Source organism: Panthera onca, chromosome B4, assembly GCF_046562875.1.
Source record: "Panthera onca isolate mPanOnc1 chromosome B4, mPanOnc1 haplotype 2, whole genome shotgun sequence".
NCBI lineage: Eukaryota > Metazoa > Chordata > Mammalia > Carnivora > Felidae > Panthera > Panthera onca.
In genome coordinates this window covers 41,629,999-41,647,891 of record NC_138345.1, presented here as the reverse complement: position 1 = coordinate 41,647,891, position 17,893 = coordinate 41,629,999, and the positions used below count along the sequence as shown (strand labels likewise).

At 48.7% G+C, this 17,893-nt stretch overlaps 1 protein-coding gene across 2 annotated transcripts; it reads left to right on the top strand.

The window, feature by feature from the left end:
- Nucleotides 1–1,453: 1,453 nt before the first annotated feature.
- C1RL (complement C1r subcomponent like) lies at nt 1,454–14,697 on the top strand. Of its 2 annotated transcripts, XM_060658516.3 has the most exons (6): nt 1,455–1,613; nt 2,112–2,340; nt 8,315–8,504; nt 9,964–10,077; nt 10,215–10,289; nt 13,230–14,697. In XM_060658516.3, exons 1-6 carry the CDS (start codon nt 1,531–1,533, stop codon nt 14,000–14,002), a joined length of 1,464 nt encoding a protein of 487 aa, XP_060514499.3. In that variant the 5' UTR covers nt 1,455–1,530; the 3' UTR covers nt 14,003–14,697. The 2 variants fall into 2 exon arrangements, with proteins under 2 accessions (XP_060514500.3, XP_060514499.3); XM_060658517.3 differs by lacking the exon at nt 8,315–8,504 and having other exon boundaries at nt 1,454–1,613; nt 2,112–2,350.
- The last annotated feature ends 3,196 nt before the right edge of the window (nt 14,698–17,893 follow it).

Sequence of the window (17,893 nt, the reverse complement as noted above, 5' to 3'; positions counted from 1 at the left end):
GAGGTATACCATTTTTAGTATGTTTTGTACCTTTAGATTTTTCTCACTCTCTTATTAGATGGCTGTGTTACAGCCCTGTGTGTTTTGTTGCCTGTGTGGGGTAAGGGAAGTATCCTGCAAAAGAAGGGGAAGCAGGAATAGTCAGGTCCCCAAGACTGGTAGCAGAAAAGCACTTGGCAAGGTGATAGTGGGGCTGGAAGAAGGGGAACTTGAGGGTTAATGTGGAAGGGGGAGAGAAGAAGCCGGCTAAGGACCTTCTACCCACAGAGTCAAGTTTCAAGAGCACGGGTAGGCGGCGTGTTAGCCATCAGGGATGGTGAGCCAAGTAGCCACAGTCCCTGCCTTAATGGAGCTAGTAGCTGGCCCAGTGCACTGCTTGGGAGTGTCCCTAAGGGTTTCTGGAGAGCGTCTGGAAAGCAGAGTGGACCAAGAGCACTGGAGTGAGTGAGGAACCATTCTCGGCATACAGCAGCCTTTGCGGCTAGCAGAATGGAGGGGGAAAGGGTAAGTCCAACTATTTGACAGAACCATCATGTGTTATAACTCTGAGCCCCAGAGGTGTGTGGACGTGCCTAGACGGGGCACACACACACAGAGGTGTGCCCTCCACGGGGCTGGAGTCCACGCCCAGCACGGGACCCTGTGCCGGTGCTGCAGATTCACCCCACATCTGCCTGTCCCCCCCACCCCGACCCCTCCGCTTTGGGATCACAGCAGGGCTGCTCTGGGCTGGTTTTGAGGGTGGCAGGGCTCTCCACTGGGCAGCCCTCCCTGGTCAGAGGGAGTTGTGTCCTCCGCATACTGGCCGTCCACATACCTGCCTCTTTTGAGGACAGGAACATTGGCCTCCGCAAGGGCTTCCTGCCCCCTACTAAGCCATGGGTGAGTGTCCCTCCTGGAGGTGCAGGGAGGGCGGCCTCTGCCCCCAGCCATGGCCTCTGGCATCTGTCGAAAGAAGCATGAGTCTGGGCCTGACCCCAGACCTGCCCCAGCATGACCCCACTGGACAAGCAGCTCCCAGGGGTTGTGGGCAGAATTCAAAAGACAACCTCAGCAAGTGCCCCCACCCATCCTGGATGAGGAGAGAGGAGGAAGGAGTAGCTCCAGTTCATGGGCCACAAACTTTCATTTCTACAAGACGCCGTCTGGTAACATAAATGAGTGGAAAAATCAGGGAGGGAGACATATGGCCATTAAAGGTGACAGCCTTAACTCACAGGGAGCCACCCTACCGTGTGATACATGCATGAGGCAAAAATTAGTTTTAAGTAGTACACAAGAGTCAAGAGTCAGCGCCTTCCCCAGCCCCCGATGTCTTCTGAGGGCAAATGTGGTTTTGGAGAGGTCTTTCCTCTAAATCGTGGTGGGCAAACTATTCCTGAATCAGACAGCAGGTGGCGCGCAACTCAGAGAATTGAAAAAAGAACTGCGGCGAATTACTTAACTCATTTCCAGTAACTTCTCCCTCCTCCCCCACAAGGCCTTCCCCAGCCCCACCTCCTGTTCCCCGGCGTGGGCCAAGCCTCCCAGATGTCCAGTTCCAGATGCCTGGTCTCAGAGTGGGGAAATTACCTCTGGAGAAGCCCCCACTCCACAAGCTGCCAAGGCAAGATGTGAGTGTGCCCTTGAAGAGGCCTGGAAGAAAGGGAAGTGACCCTGGGGTGGGGGAGGGGGAGGCAGACCCAGGGACACACACAGACACACACACAGACACACACACGCACACACGCACACACACACACAGCCAATTAATGCCCAGGGAGCTGGAATTTGCCTGTAGCCTCTAGCAGCCTTCCCCAGCCTTCCTATCCGAGCCAGGAAACTAACATATTAAAATGTCCCTCCCTCCTACCACCATTGCTCCCTCAGATCCCGGGGGGGGGGGGGGGGGGGGGGGGGGGGTTGAAATTTGCTGAATCAGGGAGCAGCCCCCTACTTTGATTGAGACTCGCTAGGGAGATGAGCAATGGTGGAAAACTCACAGTCCAAGCTCAGGCTGGCTAGGAGGCTCAGGGTGAGGAGGGACAATGAGGGAGTGACCAGCAGGTGCCGGGGCCCCAAGGACTAAGGCCACAGCTCTGTGGCCACATGTTGCTCTCACCCACGCACAGGTGGTGGCTACTCCTCTGGGGAGTCCTCCAGGCTTGCCCCACACAGGGCTCCGTGCTCTTGGCCCAGCAGCTACCCCAGCAGCTGACATCCCCCGGGTATCCAGAGCCATATGTCAAAGGCCAAGAGAGCAGCAGTGATATCGAGGCTCCAGAGGGCTTCGCCGTGAGACTTGTCTTCCAGGACTTTGACCTGGAGCCGTCCCAGGACTGCGGGCAGGACTCTGTCACAGTGAGCTGTGGTGGGGGTCCTGGAGGGACTCTGGGGAGGAAGGCTCCTGGCCTGGAGCCCAGAGGCAGGGGGGTGTGGCTGTGCCCTGAATGGCAAAAGATGGCTGAAGAGTCCAAGTCAGGGGCTCAGGCAGCTTACCTGGGAGGCCAGGATCTGCCCCAGGGCACAGCCTTCAACCAGCGGCCCTGTCCCTGCCCGCGTTACCGTGTGGGCCCCACAGAGCAAAAGAGCAAAAAAGACTTCCCTGCCTTTGGAAGACGTGCAGAGGGACACACAAGTACCGCCAAACCCTGGAGTAAAAGAGCAGGGACTCGCATATCAGTCGTTAAAGATCCATCAAGTATTGGTGGAGTGCAGGCTCTGTCAGATCAGGAGGCTGGGCGTAAATAATCACAAAAGACCAGGTGACTATACAAGTTGCAGAATAAGAACACTCTAGAAACGGCTCCTTATCTTGTCTCTTGGGTTAAATTTTATTCCTATCGAAATAATACCGTGCACATAGTTCTTTTTAAAAATGAGTGTAGTCCAAGGCTTATCAGGAAAACAGCGTCTCCAGCCTTCTTCCCAGCCCCACTGCCCCTCCCGAGGAAGCACCTACAGTTCATGTAGCTGCTCCGTCTGGCATTTACGCCCATATGTATAAATAGCATGCTTATTATGTTACTTTTTTGCATCTGATCACTTAATATCTAACTATAGAAGATGAGGACTCTATTTACCTCTCTTAGACCTTCCACATGTCCCCACCCCCGTCATCCCTGTCAACCACCATTAGCATTTCTAGTTAACTCTCTACTCATTATTTGCATTCTCTTGACTTTAAAACATTCACTTCAGGGGTGCCTGGGTGGCTCAGTCGGTTAAGCATCCGACTTCAGCTCAGGTCATGATCTCATAGTTCATGAGTTTGAGCCCCACGTAGGGCTCTGTGCTGACATCTCAGAGCCTGGAGCCTGCTTCAGATTCTGTGTCTCCCTCTCTCTCTGCCCCTCCCCTGCTCCCGCTCTAACTCTCTCTCTCTCTCTCTCTCTCTCTCTCTCAAAAATAAAGAAAACATTAAAACAATTAAAATATTCACTTCTGAGCATATGGTGTACCATAATTCTATGTCCTTGTTTCTCCAACTTTTGGGTCTCCCAGGAGTCGGTAACCACATGGAATTTTAGGGGTTTTCTGTTTGTTTTTGATTTGATTTTTAGTTTGTTTAGTTCTGTCTGTAACTAATCTCCCCAGACTCTTAGCCAGGACAGTAAATATCCTCTCTATATAATCGACACAATCAACCACACATCTCAATCTCTAGTCCTCCTTTGTACTGGTGACATACCCCTGAAGAGCTCTTGGTGATTTATCTCCTCAGTCTGAGTCCCCTGCTGTCTAGAGCCTCAGGCATTCTGGGAGTTCCCTACCCTTCCTTCTGGGCATTTCCTTTATGTGTCCTGTGTTGGAACTGAATCCTGTATCATTCTCTTCTTGGTATAGTACCCCATTTGGGGGGAGAACATTCTGCTCCAGAAAGAGCAAGAGAAAATAACTTGTAAAGGATCGTACATACCCTGAATGTCCCAGCTCTACCCTCACCATTGATGGACAATTGATTTGGGTTGCTTGCTGGGTTGGAAGTCATTTCCCCTCAGAATTTGGATGATACTGTCTACTTGCTCTAGTGTTGTTAGGCTGGTACAATTATGATTCCTGGTCCTTAGTTCTTTCTCTCCAGAACTTTTGGAACATTTTCCTTATTGCCAATTTTCTAAATTTTCATTCTGATGAGCCTTGATATGAGTCTTTTTCTACTCATTGTACAGATTTTTTTTAACCTAGAGACTTTTTGTTATTTTTATTTGTGTTTGTTCACTTTATTTATTTAGTTAGTTTCAGGGGTGGCGGGAAAGGGCAGAGGGACAGAGAGAACCTTAAGCAGGCTTCATGCCCAGCATGGAACCCACCATGGAGCCCAATGCACGACTCAATCTCACAACCATGAGTTCATGACCTGAGCCAAAATCAAGAGTCAATCACTTAACCGACTGAGCCACCCAGACACCCCTAATGTAGGGACTTTTTTTTCCTTTTTAAATGTTTATTTATTTTTGAGAGAGAGGCAGAGACAGAGTATGAATGGGGGAGGGGCAGAGAAAAGGGAGACAGAATCCAAAGCAGTCTCCAGTCTCTGAGCTGTCAGCGCACAGCCCGATGTGGGGCTCGAACTCACAAACCATGAGATCATGACCTGAACTGAAGTCAGATGTTTAACTGTCTGAGCTACCCAGGCGCCCTCTAATGTGGAGACTTTTCAAATCTAATCCTTCAATTCTGGGAATGTTCTTGTATTTTTTTTTTTTTTTTTTTTTTTACTGAAGTATAGTTGTCATACAATGTTATCTTAGTTTCAATTGTACAAAATATTGAATACACAATTCTATACATTGCTTGGTGCTTACCCCAATAAGTGTAGTCACCATCTGTCACCATACAATGTTATTATAATATTATTGATTATTGATTACATTCCTTATGCTGTACTTTTCTTCTCCATCACTTCATCATTTTTTAAAGTTTTTACTTAAATTCCAGTTAGTCAACATGCAGTGTAATATTAGTTTCAGGTGTACAATATAGTGATTCAACACTCAACATACAACACCCTGTGCTCATCACAACAAGTGCCCTCCTTAACCCCCATCACCTATCTCCCCACCCACCAGTCACATATTATTTGTTAAATAAGTTCCAGATGTCTGCTTTCTGTATTTTCTCTTTCTGGAACTCCTGTGATTAAGTTGTTGTAGATTCTGGACTGATTTTCTCGTTTTGTTAATCCATTCTGTTCTGTTTTCCGTCTCTTTTTCTTTTTGTTCCACTTTCTGGGAGATTTCCTCATTTTAAATAACATATTAATTAATTTTTTTCTGCTAACATATTTTTTCACGTCTAAAAGCTCATTCTTCAAAATGTGCTTTTTATAGAATACTATTCTTGTCTCATTGAGGCAATATCTACTCCTTTCCCTCTACAGGGATTATTTTTAAATGTTTCTTCTGTTCCTTGTATTATCTCTGCTTCACCCAAGTTCTCTTTTATTGTTCATTTGTTTTGGTCTCTGTTTTTTGTGTTAGAAACCATCCTATAATGTCTGATAATCCTTGGCTGTCCATTCATATTTAAGGGTGAAATACTTGGCTGACACTGGATTCTCTGTGTGGGTAGCTAAAATTTGTGCAGTGACAGGTTCGGAAATAGAGTTATCAACACGGTGACCTATTTGTGCTATTGGGCGCCTCCCAGATATTAGCTCGCAGAAGTACTTTCCTTGGGGACAGCCGACCTCAGATCAGAATCCTCTGGCCTCCTGCTCAGGGTTGCTGACATTCTGGCAAACAAGCAGAGAAGGGAATCTCATTGTTTGACACGTGGATTTCCACCTAATCCCTCTGCTCTCAGTCGTGGTTTTCACCTCCTCCGTCAAGTGTGCTGGCAGACCCCAAGTCCAGGCTGTCTGGCTCATGCTCAGGTCATCTGCCAGGATGAGCCAGAAGAGTTGCCCAGATGCACAGCGTGGGCAAAGGGATCCAGAGTTCTGAGGTCTCCCCGCGTAGGCTTTCCATCAGCCCTTCCTTCGTCCTCATCCTCAGGGGCTCCTGGTTACCCCAGTTTCTGGAACCTCCCTGGGTTGTGTGATGAGAATCTGCCCGCTCTGTGTTGGCTTCTATCCTTGCAGACTCATTGCCATGGTCCATCTCCATTCTATCTTCCAAAGTGTGGACAGCTCTCATCTGCTGTCACGTTGTCCTCTCTCTTTTTTGTCCTTGCTCGCGTAATACCATTTTATCCCTTTGCTGTCATGTTGGTGGGATTTGAGGTGGGAGAGGAGATAAATGCGTGTGTGTAGTGCTTCAGATTTAACTGGCAGTCGGGACTATACTTCCTTCAATTCAGCCTTTGTCCGTTGAGCACCTACCGTGAGCCCCGCTCTTCTCGGTCACGGACAGTTGTGATCTTGGCCTGACTCTTCCCTTGTCAATGAGGGACTTTAAGCTCAGGAATAGGACTCTTCCCTCCTCTCTGCATCCGGAGCAAAGCACACAGACACCTCAAATGCAGAATTCAACACCCTGTAGTTCAGTTCCGTTTTTACTTGTCGGTGTACTCAGCGAGCCTGTGGGCTCCTCGGTAGCAGAACTGTGTGTTTGTATCTATACCCCCCCCCCCAACACCTAGCACGGTGTTCTATTGCCTAGCACATAGAACATAGCCAATAACTCTTTATTAAAGGAATAAATGAGGGGCGCCTGGGTGGCTCAGTTGGTTGAGCGTCCAACTCTTGATTTCAGCTCAGGTCATGATCTCATGGTTCATGAGATTGAGTCCCGCATCGGGCTCCATGCTGTCAGCGTGGAGCCTGGTTGGGATTCTCTCTCTCTTCCTCTCTCTGTCCCTCCCCAGCTCATGTTCTCTCTCTCAAAGTAAATAAATAAACTTAAAAAAATAAATAAAGGACTAAACGAAAGAATGAGTGGAACCCAAGCCTCTGTAGAACACACAACAAAATGAATTTTGAATGAGCAGGTGGCTCCGTGTGCAGATGCTGGACAGCTATCATAGGGCGTGATGTTGTCCTGGCTAGAAGAGGCCTTACAGGCCATTTTATATGAGGTCTTGCTTTATAGGAGGAAACTGAGAGCTGGGGTAGTTAAGAAACCCACCCACCCACCCCACCCCCGCCATGTCACACGGGGAGTTGGAGCAAAGTCTGGAATTTAACACAAGTCTGATGACTCTCAGCCGGGTCATTCTACGTTGCTAGTTAGACTCTTAAGTGACTTTAGTTAACCAACAGCTCGTAAGGAAGGGGAAGAAGAAAACTAGAGCATTTAACAACAAAGTATATCAGTAAAGGACCATTTTCTAGGGTAAAATGCTTCTTCCCCAAGAGGTAGGTCTCTGAAATAGGGAGATTAGTTTTGTTGATGTTCTAAGGAAGCAAAAGCATTGGGACAAAACTTTTCTTTGTGCCAACTTCCACCCGCTGCTGTGACCATGAAGAGACAGGCTGGATGGGGTCTTAAGGGAATTCGAGATTCAGAGAGAATGAGGAAACAGAGAGCTAGCAAGAACCCAGAGTATGTGTGCCAACATGAAGGTTCAGAAATCAAATGAGCTGACCAGTGAGCGGTGCGCCCAGAACAGAGATTAGGCACGAAGCATGGGCCAGGGGGACTCCTTCCAAGGTGCCCTTCCTTGGATTGGGGAACCCACAGGAAGGGATTTGAGCCGGGGGGAGGCAGCCAGAAGGGACAGAAACAGAGACAGCCTGCTCAAAGAACATATTAAGCAACAATAGCCAATGTACACACACCGTGTCCATAGATTTCACACCGTGTCAGTGGCCACAGTTAAGTTTATGGAGTATAGGTGGAGGAACATTCCAAAAGAAGAAGAACAGGAAAGCGAGGAACCCAAGGGGCTCAGTCTTTGCAAAGGGTCTTTGCCTCACAGACGTTGGTCCTAGGAAGTTACCCGAACTGGAAGGTGATGGGAGTGGAGGAGGCTGGATGGGAAGGACTTACGTCTGTATATTTGTTGATTCAAGGCTGTGGCGCTTTATGTACCATGTGGAGCGTCAGAGAGTCAGTGGTGAGCAAAATAGATGTAATTCCTGCCTTCTTAGAATTGAGAATCCAGTGGACTGTTTGGAGAAACCCTGGGGTTCCCAAGGAGCTTCTTGAAAGGAGGTAACTATGGTGGGCTTTGAGGTAATTATGGTAGGTGAAAGAAATGTGCGAGGTATCTGGTCATGGATGAAAGAAACCTGGGCGTCAGTAATGCAACAGAAAGCTACTTGAGGAAATCTCCCCGAGGGACAGCTTCTGGGCCCCAGAGGTGGGCAGACCTTCTAGAATCTACACCCAGGACGTGACCCTGTGGTGCAGATTCACCCCACACCTGCCTGCCCACCCTCCCCTTCCAGATCACAGCCAGTGGGATGGATCCGAACCGGTTCTGTGGGCAGCAGGGCTCCCCGCTGGGCAGCCCCCCTGGTCAGAGGGAGTTTGTGTCCCCAGGGAATCGATTGCGGCTGACTTTCCGAGCACCCGCCTCCTCTCAGGACAGGACTACTGGCCTCCACAGGGGCTTCCTGGCCCTCTACCAAGCTGTGGGTGAGTGTCTGTCCCAGGGGTGCAGCCTCTGCCCACAGCCATGGCCCTTAGTATCCTGAAGTGACAGGTGGAAGCTTGAGTGACTACTGAGGCAGGGACCAGTGATCCCTCCCGGCCCCACCTGTGCCCCAATTCAAAGAGCAGCCGCTGCTCGGTTCCAGCACTTCTTTCCATGCAGACTTCTAGGTCAAATGCATACAGATCATCTCATCCTTCAAATGAAGCCAAAAATTCCAAATTTTTAAAAAATGTTTATTTATTATGGAGAGACAGAGAGAGACAGAGCATGAGCATGGGAGGGGCAGAGAGAGGAGGAGACACAGAATCTGAAGCAGGCTCCAGGCTCCGAGCTGTCAGCACAGAGCCTGACGTGGGGCTCAAACTCACAAATTGTGAGGTCGTGACCTGAGCCAAAGTCGGACGCTTAACCGACTGAGTCACCCAGCTACCCCCAAAATTCCAGATTTTTAAGTGACATTCTAGATTTTCAAATGGTAACTCAGATTTTTTTGGAAAGATAATGCTAGCACATGGTAATTTTTTTAAATAACATAATATGGTGAATAAAACTAATGTAATACGGTAATAATATAAGAAGTAAGTCTTCCTCTGATCTCTGGCCCTTAGTCCCTGGCTACCCTGTCCAGAAACAACCCTGTTGTCCACTTCCTGGTATCTTTCCAAAGACATCTATGCCATTCAATTATACATATTCTTACAGGGAAGGAAAGGATTGCCTGATGAAACGTCTTAAATGTAGTATTTTTCACACAATAATATGTCTTAAAGATCATCCCATGTACATGTGGTTAGCATTGCCTAATTCTTTTTAATGACCACACAATATTCCTTTGATTGATGCCTGCAATGTATTTAACCAGCCCTCCACTGATACTTTGCTGCCACAAACATTGCTGCTAAGGGTATCCTTCCTTGTTTATACACCTTGAGCACGTGTATGAAGGTAAATTCTTAGAAGTGTACATGTTAGGTGAAAAAAAACGCTTGCAATTTAAATCTTGGTATTGCTAAATTTCCCTCCAAAGAAGTCTTGCTCATATATACTGACTAGCCATGTCTGAAACTACCTGTTTCCCTATACCCTATTTATCATGGTTATTTTCAAAATTTATCATTTTTTATGTTCATTTCTTTTTGAGAGAGACACATAGACCACGATCAGGGGAGCGGGAGGGGCAGACAGGGAGAGACACAGAATCCGAAGCAGGCTCCAGGCTCTGAGCTGTCAGCACAGAGTCCGACACGGGGCTCGAACTCACAAACCACAAGATCATGACCTGAGCCGAAGTCGAACGCTTAACCGACTGAGCCACCCAGGCACCCCATTTCGGTTGTTCTAAATAAAAGATTGTGTAAGTCAAACTAAAATATGGCCGTGGGCCAGAATCGGTCCCGGGGTTGCCAGCTCTAGGTCCTTATGACCACTGTTTTCCTACAGGGGTGAACCACAGTCGGCCCAGTGGGGGCTCTGAGGCCATCAGCATAGCTGAAGACAACTCCTCCAAGATCCAGAACCACTGCCAGGAGCCCTACTATCAGGCAGTGCCGGCAGGTAAGCTCCCACCTGCTGGGGAACTGGCTCCTACTTGCCTCACTCCCACCAAGAGGCCTGAGGCCTTCTGGGTGCCCGCCACCCACACCTCCCAAGGCTGAGCCTGTTTCTTTGCCTCCTGTCTTTTCACTCCTCAGGGGCACTCCCCTGCACAACCCAGGGCCTCTGGAAGGAGACACAGGATAGGGAGGAGCTTCCTCGCTGTGAACCTGGTGAGTAGTGACCTGCCAGCGCCCCTCCGGTGGCCACTTCCCAAAGAAGTCTCAGCTGCACATGGGGCCTGTGGGAGCAGGACACGGGGGTTTAAGCCTTGGGGTAGAAAGGGAGAGATAAAGGCAGAAGTGCAGGGGGAAAGGGGAACCAGGAGGGCCCAGACAAGGAAAGGCAAGGATCTTGTCTCTTTTTCTTCAGGATCAAGAGATAACTGAGAAAGGAGGGGCGGCTGTGTGGCTCAGTCGGTTGGGCATTCAACTTTGGCTCAGGTCCTTATCTCACGGCTCGTGGGTTCGAGCCCCGCGTCAGGATCTGTACTGACAGCCCAGAGCCTGGAGCCTGCTTCGGATTCTGTGTCTCCCTCTCTCTCTGCCCCTCCCCGGCTCACGCTCTGACTCTCTCTCTCTCTCTCTCTCAAAAATAAAGAAAACATTAAACAAAATTAACGACAACAACAAAAGAGATAACTGAGAAAAGAAAAGCAGGGAGGAAGTTCATCAAGTGGGACAGTACAGGAGAAGAGGGGTCCGCAGAGTGGAAATAAGGGAAACCCGTCTCTTGGGATGGTCTGCTTGAAGCATACATAGACAGGCTCTCTGTCCCCAAAATATCTCCCTACCTAGATGTCACAGTGCCAGAAAGTCCACCATTTTTTTTTAAAGACTCTTTATTAAGATACAATTTATGTAACATAAGATTCACCACCTTCACCGTTTAAAAATTTCCAATGCAATCATTTTTAATACGCTTGCAAGCTCGTGCCACCATTCCCACTAGTTCCAGAACATTTCCATCACCCCAAAAGGAAACCCCGAACCTCCATCTACCCTTCCCCCTCCCGTGGCAACCACTAATCTACTCTCTGTCTCCATGGATTTGCCTGTTCTGAACGTTTTCTATAATGGGAATCCTACAGTATGTGGCCTTTTGCGTCTGGCTTGTTTTACTTAGCATCACGTTTTCAAGGCTCAGCCATGTGGGAACAGGCATCGGGATTCCATTCCTTTTGGTGGCTGAATGGGAGTCCGTTGTCGTGGGGATACCCTGCCTTTTGCTCACCCATGCATCACATGAAAGACATTTGGGCTGTTTCCACATTTTGCCCTTTATGGATCGTGCTGCTATGAGCCTTCGTGGGCACGTTTCTATGTAAACATATGCTTTCTGTTCCCTTGGGTCTATCCCTGTGAGTGGAATTGCTAGGTCCCATCATACTTGTATGTTTAACTTTTTGAGGACTTGCCAGACCGTGTTCTGCTGTGGCTGCCTCATTTTACACACCCACCAGCAAATACAAGGGTTCAAGTTCACCGTTTTTGAAACCCACTTTTTTGAGTCCAAAGCATTGCCTTTCTAACCCAGTCTGAACAAACTTCTCAGGTCTCACTCCTGACCCTCAGAAGACTCTCGGGCCAGCCTGAGCACTGTTTTGGGGGGTGGGTGGGAGGGCCGGTAATAGTGGAAGATGTTAAAAATGAAGGAAGGTCGGGACGCCTGGCTGGTTCAGTCGGTTAAGGATCCGATTTTGGTTCAGGTCATGATCTCACAGTTTGTGAGTTGGAGTCCCACATCAGGCTCTGTGCTGTGACAGCTCAGAGCCTGGAGCCTGCATCGGACTCCGTGCGTCCCTCTCTCTTTCCCCTTCCCCTGCTTGCACTCTCTCAAAAACTAAATAAACATAAAAATTTTTTTAAAAATGAAAGAAGAATATGCTAACTAATTTGGATGTAAATTAAAAATATATATAATTAAGTATTATGTTGAAAATAAATAAATAAAAATTACAAAAAAAAACTGAAAAAAATAAAATAAAAAAATGAAGGAAGGGCACAGAAAACAAAGACAACAGACGCTGAGGACAACCTCGGCTTGCTGCATGATTGTGCTCAGGCTGGCCCCACCAAGAGTCTAGAGAAGTGGCTTTAAAATAGCTGAGGGACTTGTTGGGAAAAGCACTGGGTGTTGTATGGAAACCAATTTGACAATAAATTATATTTTTAAAATTTTTTTAAAAAATAGCTGAGGAATGGGTGAAAGCAGTGAAGGGGATCAAGAGTACAGTTCACCCTGATGAGCACTGAGTAATGTGTAGAGTTGTTGGATCACTATATTGTACACGTGAAATTAATTACACTGGAATTAAAATTTTTAATCCCATTATTTTTTTATTATTTTTTTTTTTTAGCGTTTATTTATTTTTGAGACAGAGAGAGACAGAGCATGAACGGGGGAGGGTCAGAGAGAGAGAGGGAGACACAGAATCTGAAACAGGCTCCAGGCTCTGAGCTGTCAGCACAGAGCCCGACACGGGGCTTGAACTCACGAACCGCGAGATCATGACCTGAGCCGAAGTCAGACGCTTAACCGACTGAGCCACCCAGGCGCCCCTTTAATCCCATTATTAAGGTAAAATAAATAAGTGATATTTTTTTGAGAGAGAGAGACCAGGGGAGAGGGGCAGAGGGAGAGAGAGAATCCTACACAGGTTCCACACTGAGCGTGGAGCCCGACACAGGGCTCAATCCCATGACTCTGGGATCATAACCTGAGCCAAAATCAAGACTGGGATGCTCATCACCCCAAGAGTGATTTTTTTTTTTAAGTATCTGTGGAGACAAGAGAGAGAGCACTTCACAGAAGCAGGTCTTTCACAAGTGTATCTTTTTTTTTTTTTAACGTTTATTTATTTTTTGAAAGACAGAGAGAGACAGAGCATGAGCAGGGGAGGGGCAGAGAGAGGGAGTCATGGAATCTGAAGCAGGCTCCAAGCTCTGAGCTGTCAGCACAGAGCCCAACGTGGGGCTCGAACTCACGAGCAGTGAGATCCTGACCTGAGCTGAAGTCTGACGGCTTAACCCACTGAGCCACCCAGGCGCCCCGTTCAACAAATGTATCCTGATGCAGCTGCTGATGTCACCCGTACCCCTCTTCTTTTCCAGTCTGTGGCCGGCCACTCACCCCCATCGCCCAGAACCAGGAGGCCCTCGATTCCTCCAAAGCCAAGTTGGGCAACTTCCCCTGGCAAGCTTTCACCAGTATCTACGGCCGTGGAGGGGGGGCCCTGCTGGGCGACAGGTGGATCCTCACCGCCGCCCACACCATCTATCCCAAGGACAGCGTCTTTCCCTGGAAGAACCGGAGGGTGGATGTCTTCCTGGGCCACACAAGCCTAGACGAGATGCTGCGGCTGGGAAGTCACCCTGTGCGCCGTGTGGTCGTGCACCCCGACTACCGCCAGAACGAGTCCCACAACTTCAACGGGGACATTGCCCTCCTGGAGCTCCAACACAGCGTCCCCCTCGGGCCCAGCCTCCTCCCGGTCTGTCTGCCCGACAGTGAGACCCTCTACCACAGCGGCGTGTTGGGCTATGTCAGTGGGTTCGGCGTGGAGAGGGGCTGGTTAACCACCGAGCTGAAGTACTCCAGGCTTCCCGTCGCCCCAAGGGCGGCCTGCCAGGCCTGGCTCCAAGAGAAGCAGAGGTCTGAGGTGTTTTCGGACAACATGTTCTGCGCTGGGGATGAGATGAGGCACCAGAGCGTCTGCCAGGGGGACAGTGGTGGCGTCTATGTGGTATGGGATGAGCGCGCCCATCACTGGGTGGCCACGGGCATCGTATCCTGGGGTGTCGGGTGCGGCAAGGGCTATGGCTTCTACACCAAAGTGCTCAACTACCTAGACTGGATCAAAGGAGTGATGGGGGGGAAGGACTGACCCTGGAGGCGCTTGAGCAGTGACCCTCCACTCTGGAGGCCCCCACCCCAAAAGGAGAGGGTTGGGAGCTCGGACTGGGCTCGGGGATGGGGATGGGGGCAGAGAACCTCTATTTGAGCTCCTGCTGCCCTATCCCTCATGCGATAGAACTCCTCCTCCTTCCTGAGGCCCCCTCCTCCTCATCCTCTCCCTTCCTTCCAGTTTGCGAGTTTGTGCTCCGCCCAAGGAAACCCTGTACATCTCAGCCGGTTGCCTCTAAACTTCATCTTCTGGGCGCTTGGGTGGCTCAGTCTCTAAACTTCATCTTCTGGGCGCTTGGGTGGCTCAGTCTCTAAACTTCATCTTCGGGGCGCTTGGGTGGCTCAGTCTCTAAACTTCATCTTCTGGGCGCTTGGGTGGCTCAGTCTCTAAACTTCATCTTTTGGGCACTTGGGTGGCTCAGTCTTTAAACTTCATCTTCTGGGTGCCTGGGTGGCTCAGTCATTAAGTATTGGATTTCAGCTCAGGTCATTATCTCACGGGACTTCATGAGCTCCAGTCCCATATGGGGTGAGCTCCAGCCCCATCTCTCTCTCTCTCTCTCTCTCTCTCTCTCCCTCCTGGGATTCTCTCTCTTTCTCTCTGTCTGCCCCTCGCTCACTTGCGCCCTCTCTCTCCCTCTCAAAAAATAAAATAAAGCCTGGGGGGACTCAGTCGGTTAAGCGTCTGACTTCCGCTCAGGTCATGATCTCACAGTCCAGGAGTTCGAGCCCCACATCGGGCTCTGTGCTGACAGCTCGGAGCCTGGAGCCTGCTTCAGATTCTGTGTCTCCCTCTCTCTCTGCCCCTCCCCTGCTCTCTCGCTCTCTCTCTCTCTCTCTCTCTCAAAAATATATAAAAACATTCAAAAATTTTTTCAATAAAGTAAATAGTAATAATAAACTTCATCTCCTGCTGACATGGCTTCTTCTGTACTCTCCTGGGAGTCTGTCACCTTCTCATCCCCCTGTTCACGTTGAGTATGAGGGATGTGGTCCTAAATGCTTTCATTTCTGAAACATTCCAAAGCCCCTTTCGTGGACCTTCCCGCGTTCAAAGTTTCGGCTTCACCCCTCACCCTATCTCCTAGTTGCAGTTACCGAAGTGAATAGTTGGTTCTGTTTGACATCTGCCGCACACCAGGTGCTTCCCGTGTTATTTCATCGACTCCTCACACCAGGTTTGCCATGGATGTGTTACGGGCCACATTTCACAGATAAGGAAACTGAACCCCAGAGAGAGAAAGTGGCTTGCCCCAAACCCCCAGCAGATACCGGACAGCGAAGGCCGTCTGCTTTCTGGTACACCATGATACCTCCTGATTGTCCTCCAGACCTCCTGTATCTCCCCTACCCAGTCCCCACATCCTTACGGACGCCCCCTGGGAGTTCCTGCTTCGGTGGGATGCTCAGCCAACTGAGCCACCCAGGCACCCCAAGAGTGATTTTTTTTTTTTAATGTCTCTGGAGACAGGAGAGAACAAATGCATCGTGATGCACCTGCTCACACTTTCCTGCCGGCCGCACCTCCTGCGGACACCAAGCTGAGCCCAGCCCGGGGCTGGATGTTTCTACAGACAGCCTCCAGCACCACGGGACACCCCGGTCCAGGCTCCACCTGAGAAGACCAACTCTTTAACTTGTAGTAAGGACTCGAGGTGATTTACAGCGCAAGACCCAAGTAAAGTACAGTTGTTCACATGGAAATAGGAAATTAATGCCAGAACACAGAAGAGAGCCAATGTGCTAACATTGAGGTCAAGTTAGCTATGTGGTTAAAGGTTGAATTGATCTTGAAAAACAGCAGGATGCAAAGTTGTACATACAGGTGGTTACGTCGATTTTTTTAAACCATTTTCAAACCTATAGTATAAAAGACGATTAAAAATAGCCTAAAAGTTAAAAAAAATACCCAAAAATATTAATCAGAAGTTAATTTTGGCTGTTTTGTTTTCCCCTAGTCTTTTGTGTTTGCTAAACTTTGCTAAACTGTATTTAATGAGCATATATTAGTTTTATTTTATTTATTCTTATTATTGAAAAAATGAGGGGTACCTGGGTGGCTCAGTCGGTTGAGCATCCAACTTTGGCTCAGGTCATGATCTCACAGTTCATGAGGTCAAGCCCCGCGTCAGGCTCTGTGCTGACAGCTCAGAGCCTGGAACCTGCTTCAGGTTCTGTGTCTCCCTCTCTCTCTGCCCCTTCCCTGCTTGCACTCTGTCTCCCTCTCAAAAATAAATAAACACTAAGGCTATTATAAATGGGAATACATTTCTTTTTCAGGAACTAGAAAAAGAAGAATAGAGAGGTAGCAGAAGGAAGAAAACAACAAAGATTAAAGCAGAAATAAATGAAATACAGACCAAAACAACAACAACAACAAAAAAAAAGATCAGTGAAACTAACAGCTGGTTTTTTGAAAAGATAAAAAAAATTGGGGCCCCTGGGGGGCTCAGTCAGTGAAGCGTCTGACTTCGGCTCAGGTCATGATCTCACGGTTCGTGGGTTCGAGCCCCGTGTTGGGCTTGCCAACCGTCAGTGAGGAGCCCGCTTCAGATCCTCTGTCCCTCCCCTGCTCATGCTCTCTCTCTCTCAAAAATTAAAATAATTTTTAAAAGATTTTTGTAAAAAATGATGTTTCTCCCAGCCAAGCCAAAAATTATATACCTATATCTATATAGAGCCATCTGTCTAGATCTAGATATATCCACAGAAGGAAACTTACCATAACTTTAGGAAAGAAACTTTTTCCTCCCAGAATCAAATCCTGAGAGGAATGAACAATAAAATAGACCATCTTCGATACCGGTTTTTAGGCCAGGGCAGAAGCAATCTTCATTTGGCTGTTTCTTTCTATCCTTGGTGTAAGTTAGTCAAGGGTTCCTTTCAATGGTCGGGCAGTGGGGAGGCAGGGCTGGGACTGAGCTGATGCGCCCCAGGTTTGTCACTTTCCAGTCATGTCGTCTACATCAGGACAGAACTCAGGATCCCTGGGACGGATGGAAGAGCTTCAGTTAGGACTTACCTTCTTGGACCACCGCTCCTTAACCCGTAACCTCTGCTATTCTGCCTCCACTGTGAACACCACACGAGACATACGCACAGCGCTGTCAGCCTGCTGACGCGCAATTCGCTAAGCAAGGTTCCCTGTCTTTCTTGTCTCCTGGTCTGGTCCTTATCCCTCTCCTCTATTTTTTTGCCTTTCCTAACCTGACAAGGTCATGGGTCATGTCAGGGATTAAGTCATGGATCAGCCCCGTCATCAGATCCATTCCTCAGCTCTGACGTACAGGCCTGCTGGAGGAACCCTCCACACCTTGGTTGACCTTGCATCTTCCCTGTGCCGGCTCTCTAAGTACATTCAATGATGACTTGGCCACTGCCTAATGGGAAACTGCCCCATCTGTGTGAGTCCTTGCTATCCGTTCCCTGGGAAAGTGCCTGGCACATTAAAATAGGTAAGTCCATACATGGAGGAATGAGTGGGTAGGTGGAGCAGGTAGGTGCAGGAATGGAGGGATTAATCTCATTGGAGAAACAAGCAGGATACACTCCGAAGGTCTAAAAACTCAGACAACTGCTCTGCCTGAGCTGCCTTATAAAATATGGTGCCATATTGGTATTTTGGTTTTGCCACATACGGTATTTGAGCCATGGCGAGTTGAGAAAGAAAGGCTTCCACAGAGAGCATACTTTTAAATTAGGAGACTATGCCCTGGAGCACAGGAAAGATAAGAGCCCCCCACCCCCCCACCCCCACCCCCCGCCCCAGGGCCTGGCTTTCTCTCAGAAAAGGCCAAGTCACTGTTGGTCCACAGCCACTCTGTTGTTTGGCTAGCCCTAGGCAGCCATGACTCTCAGGGGCTCCAACACT

Bases quoted from the DNA above. Each gene is read 5' to 3' on its own strand.
- C1RL (XM_060658516.3), top strand. From the start codon at position 1,531: ATGTCCAGTTCCAGATGCCTGGTCTCAGAGTGGGGAAATTACCTCTGG. The intron at 8,505-9,963 runs GTGAGTGTCTGT...GTTTTCCTACAG, and splicing joins GGCCCTCTACCAAGCTGTGG to GGGTGAACCACAGTCGGCCC. The intron at 10,078-10,214 runs GTAAGCTCCCAC...TTCACTCCTCAG, and splicing joins CTATCAGGCAGTGCCGGCAG to GGGCACTCCCCTGCACAACC.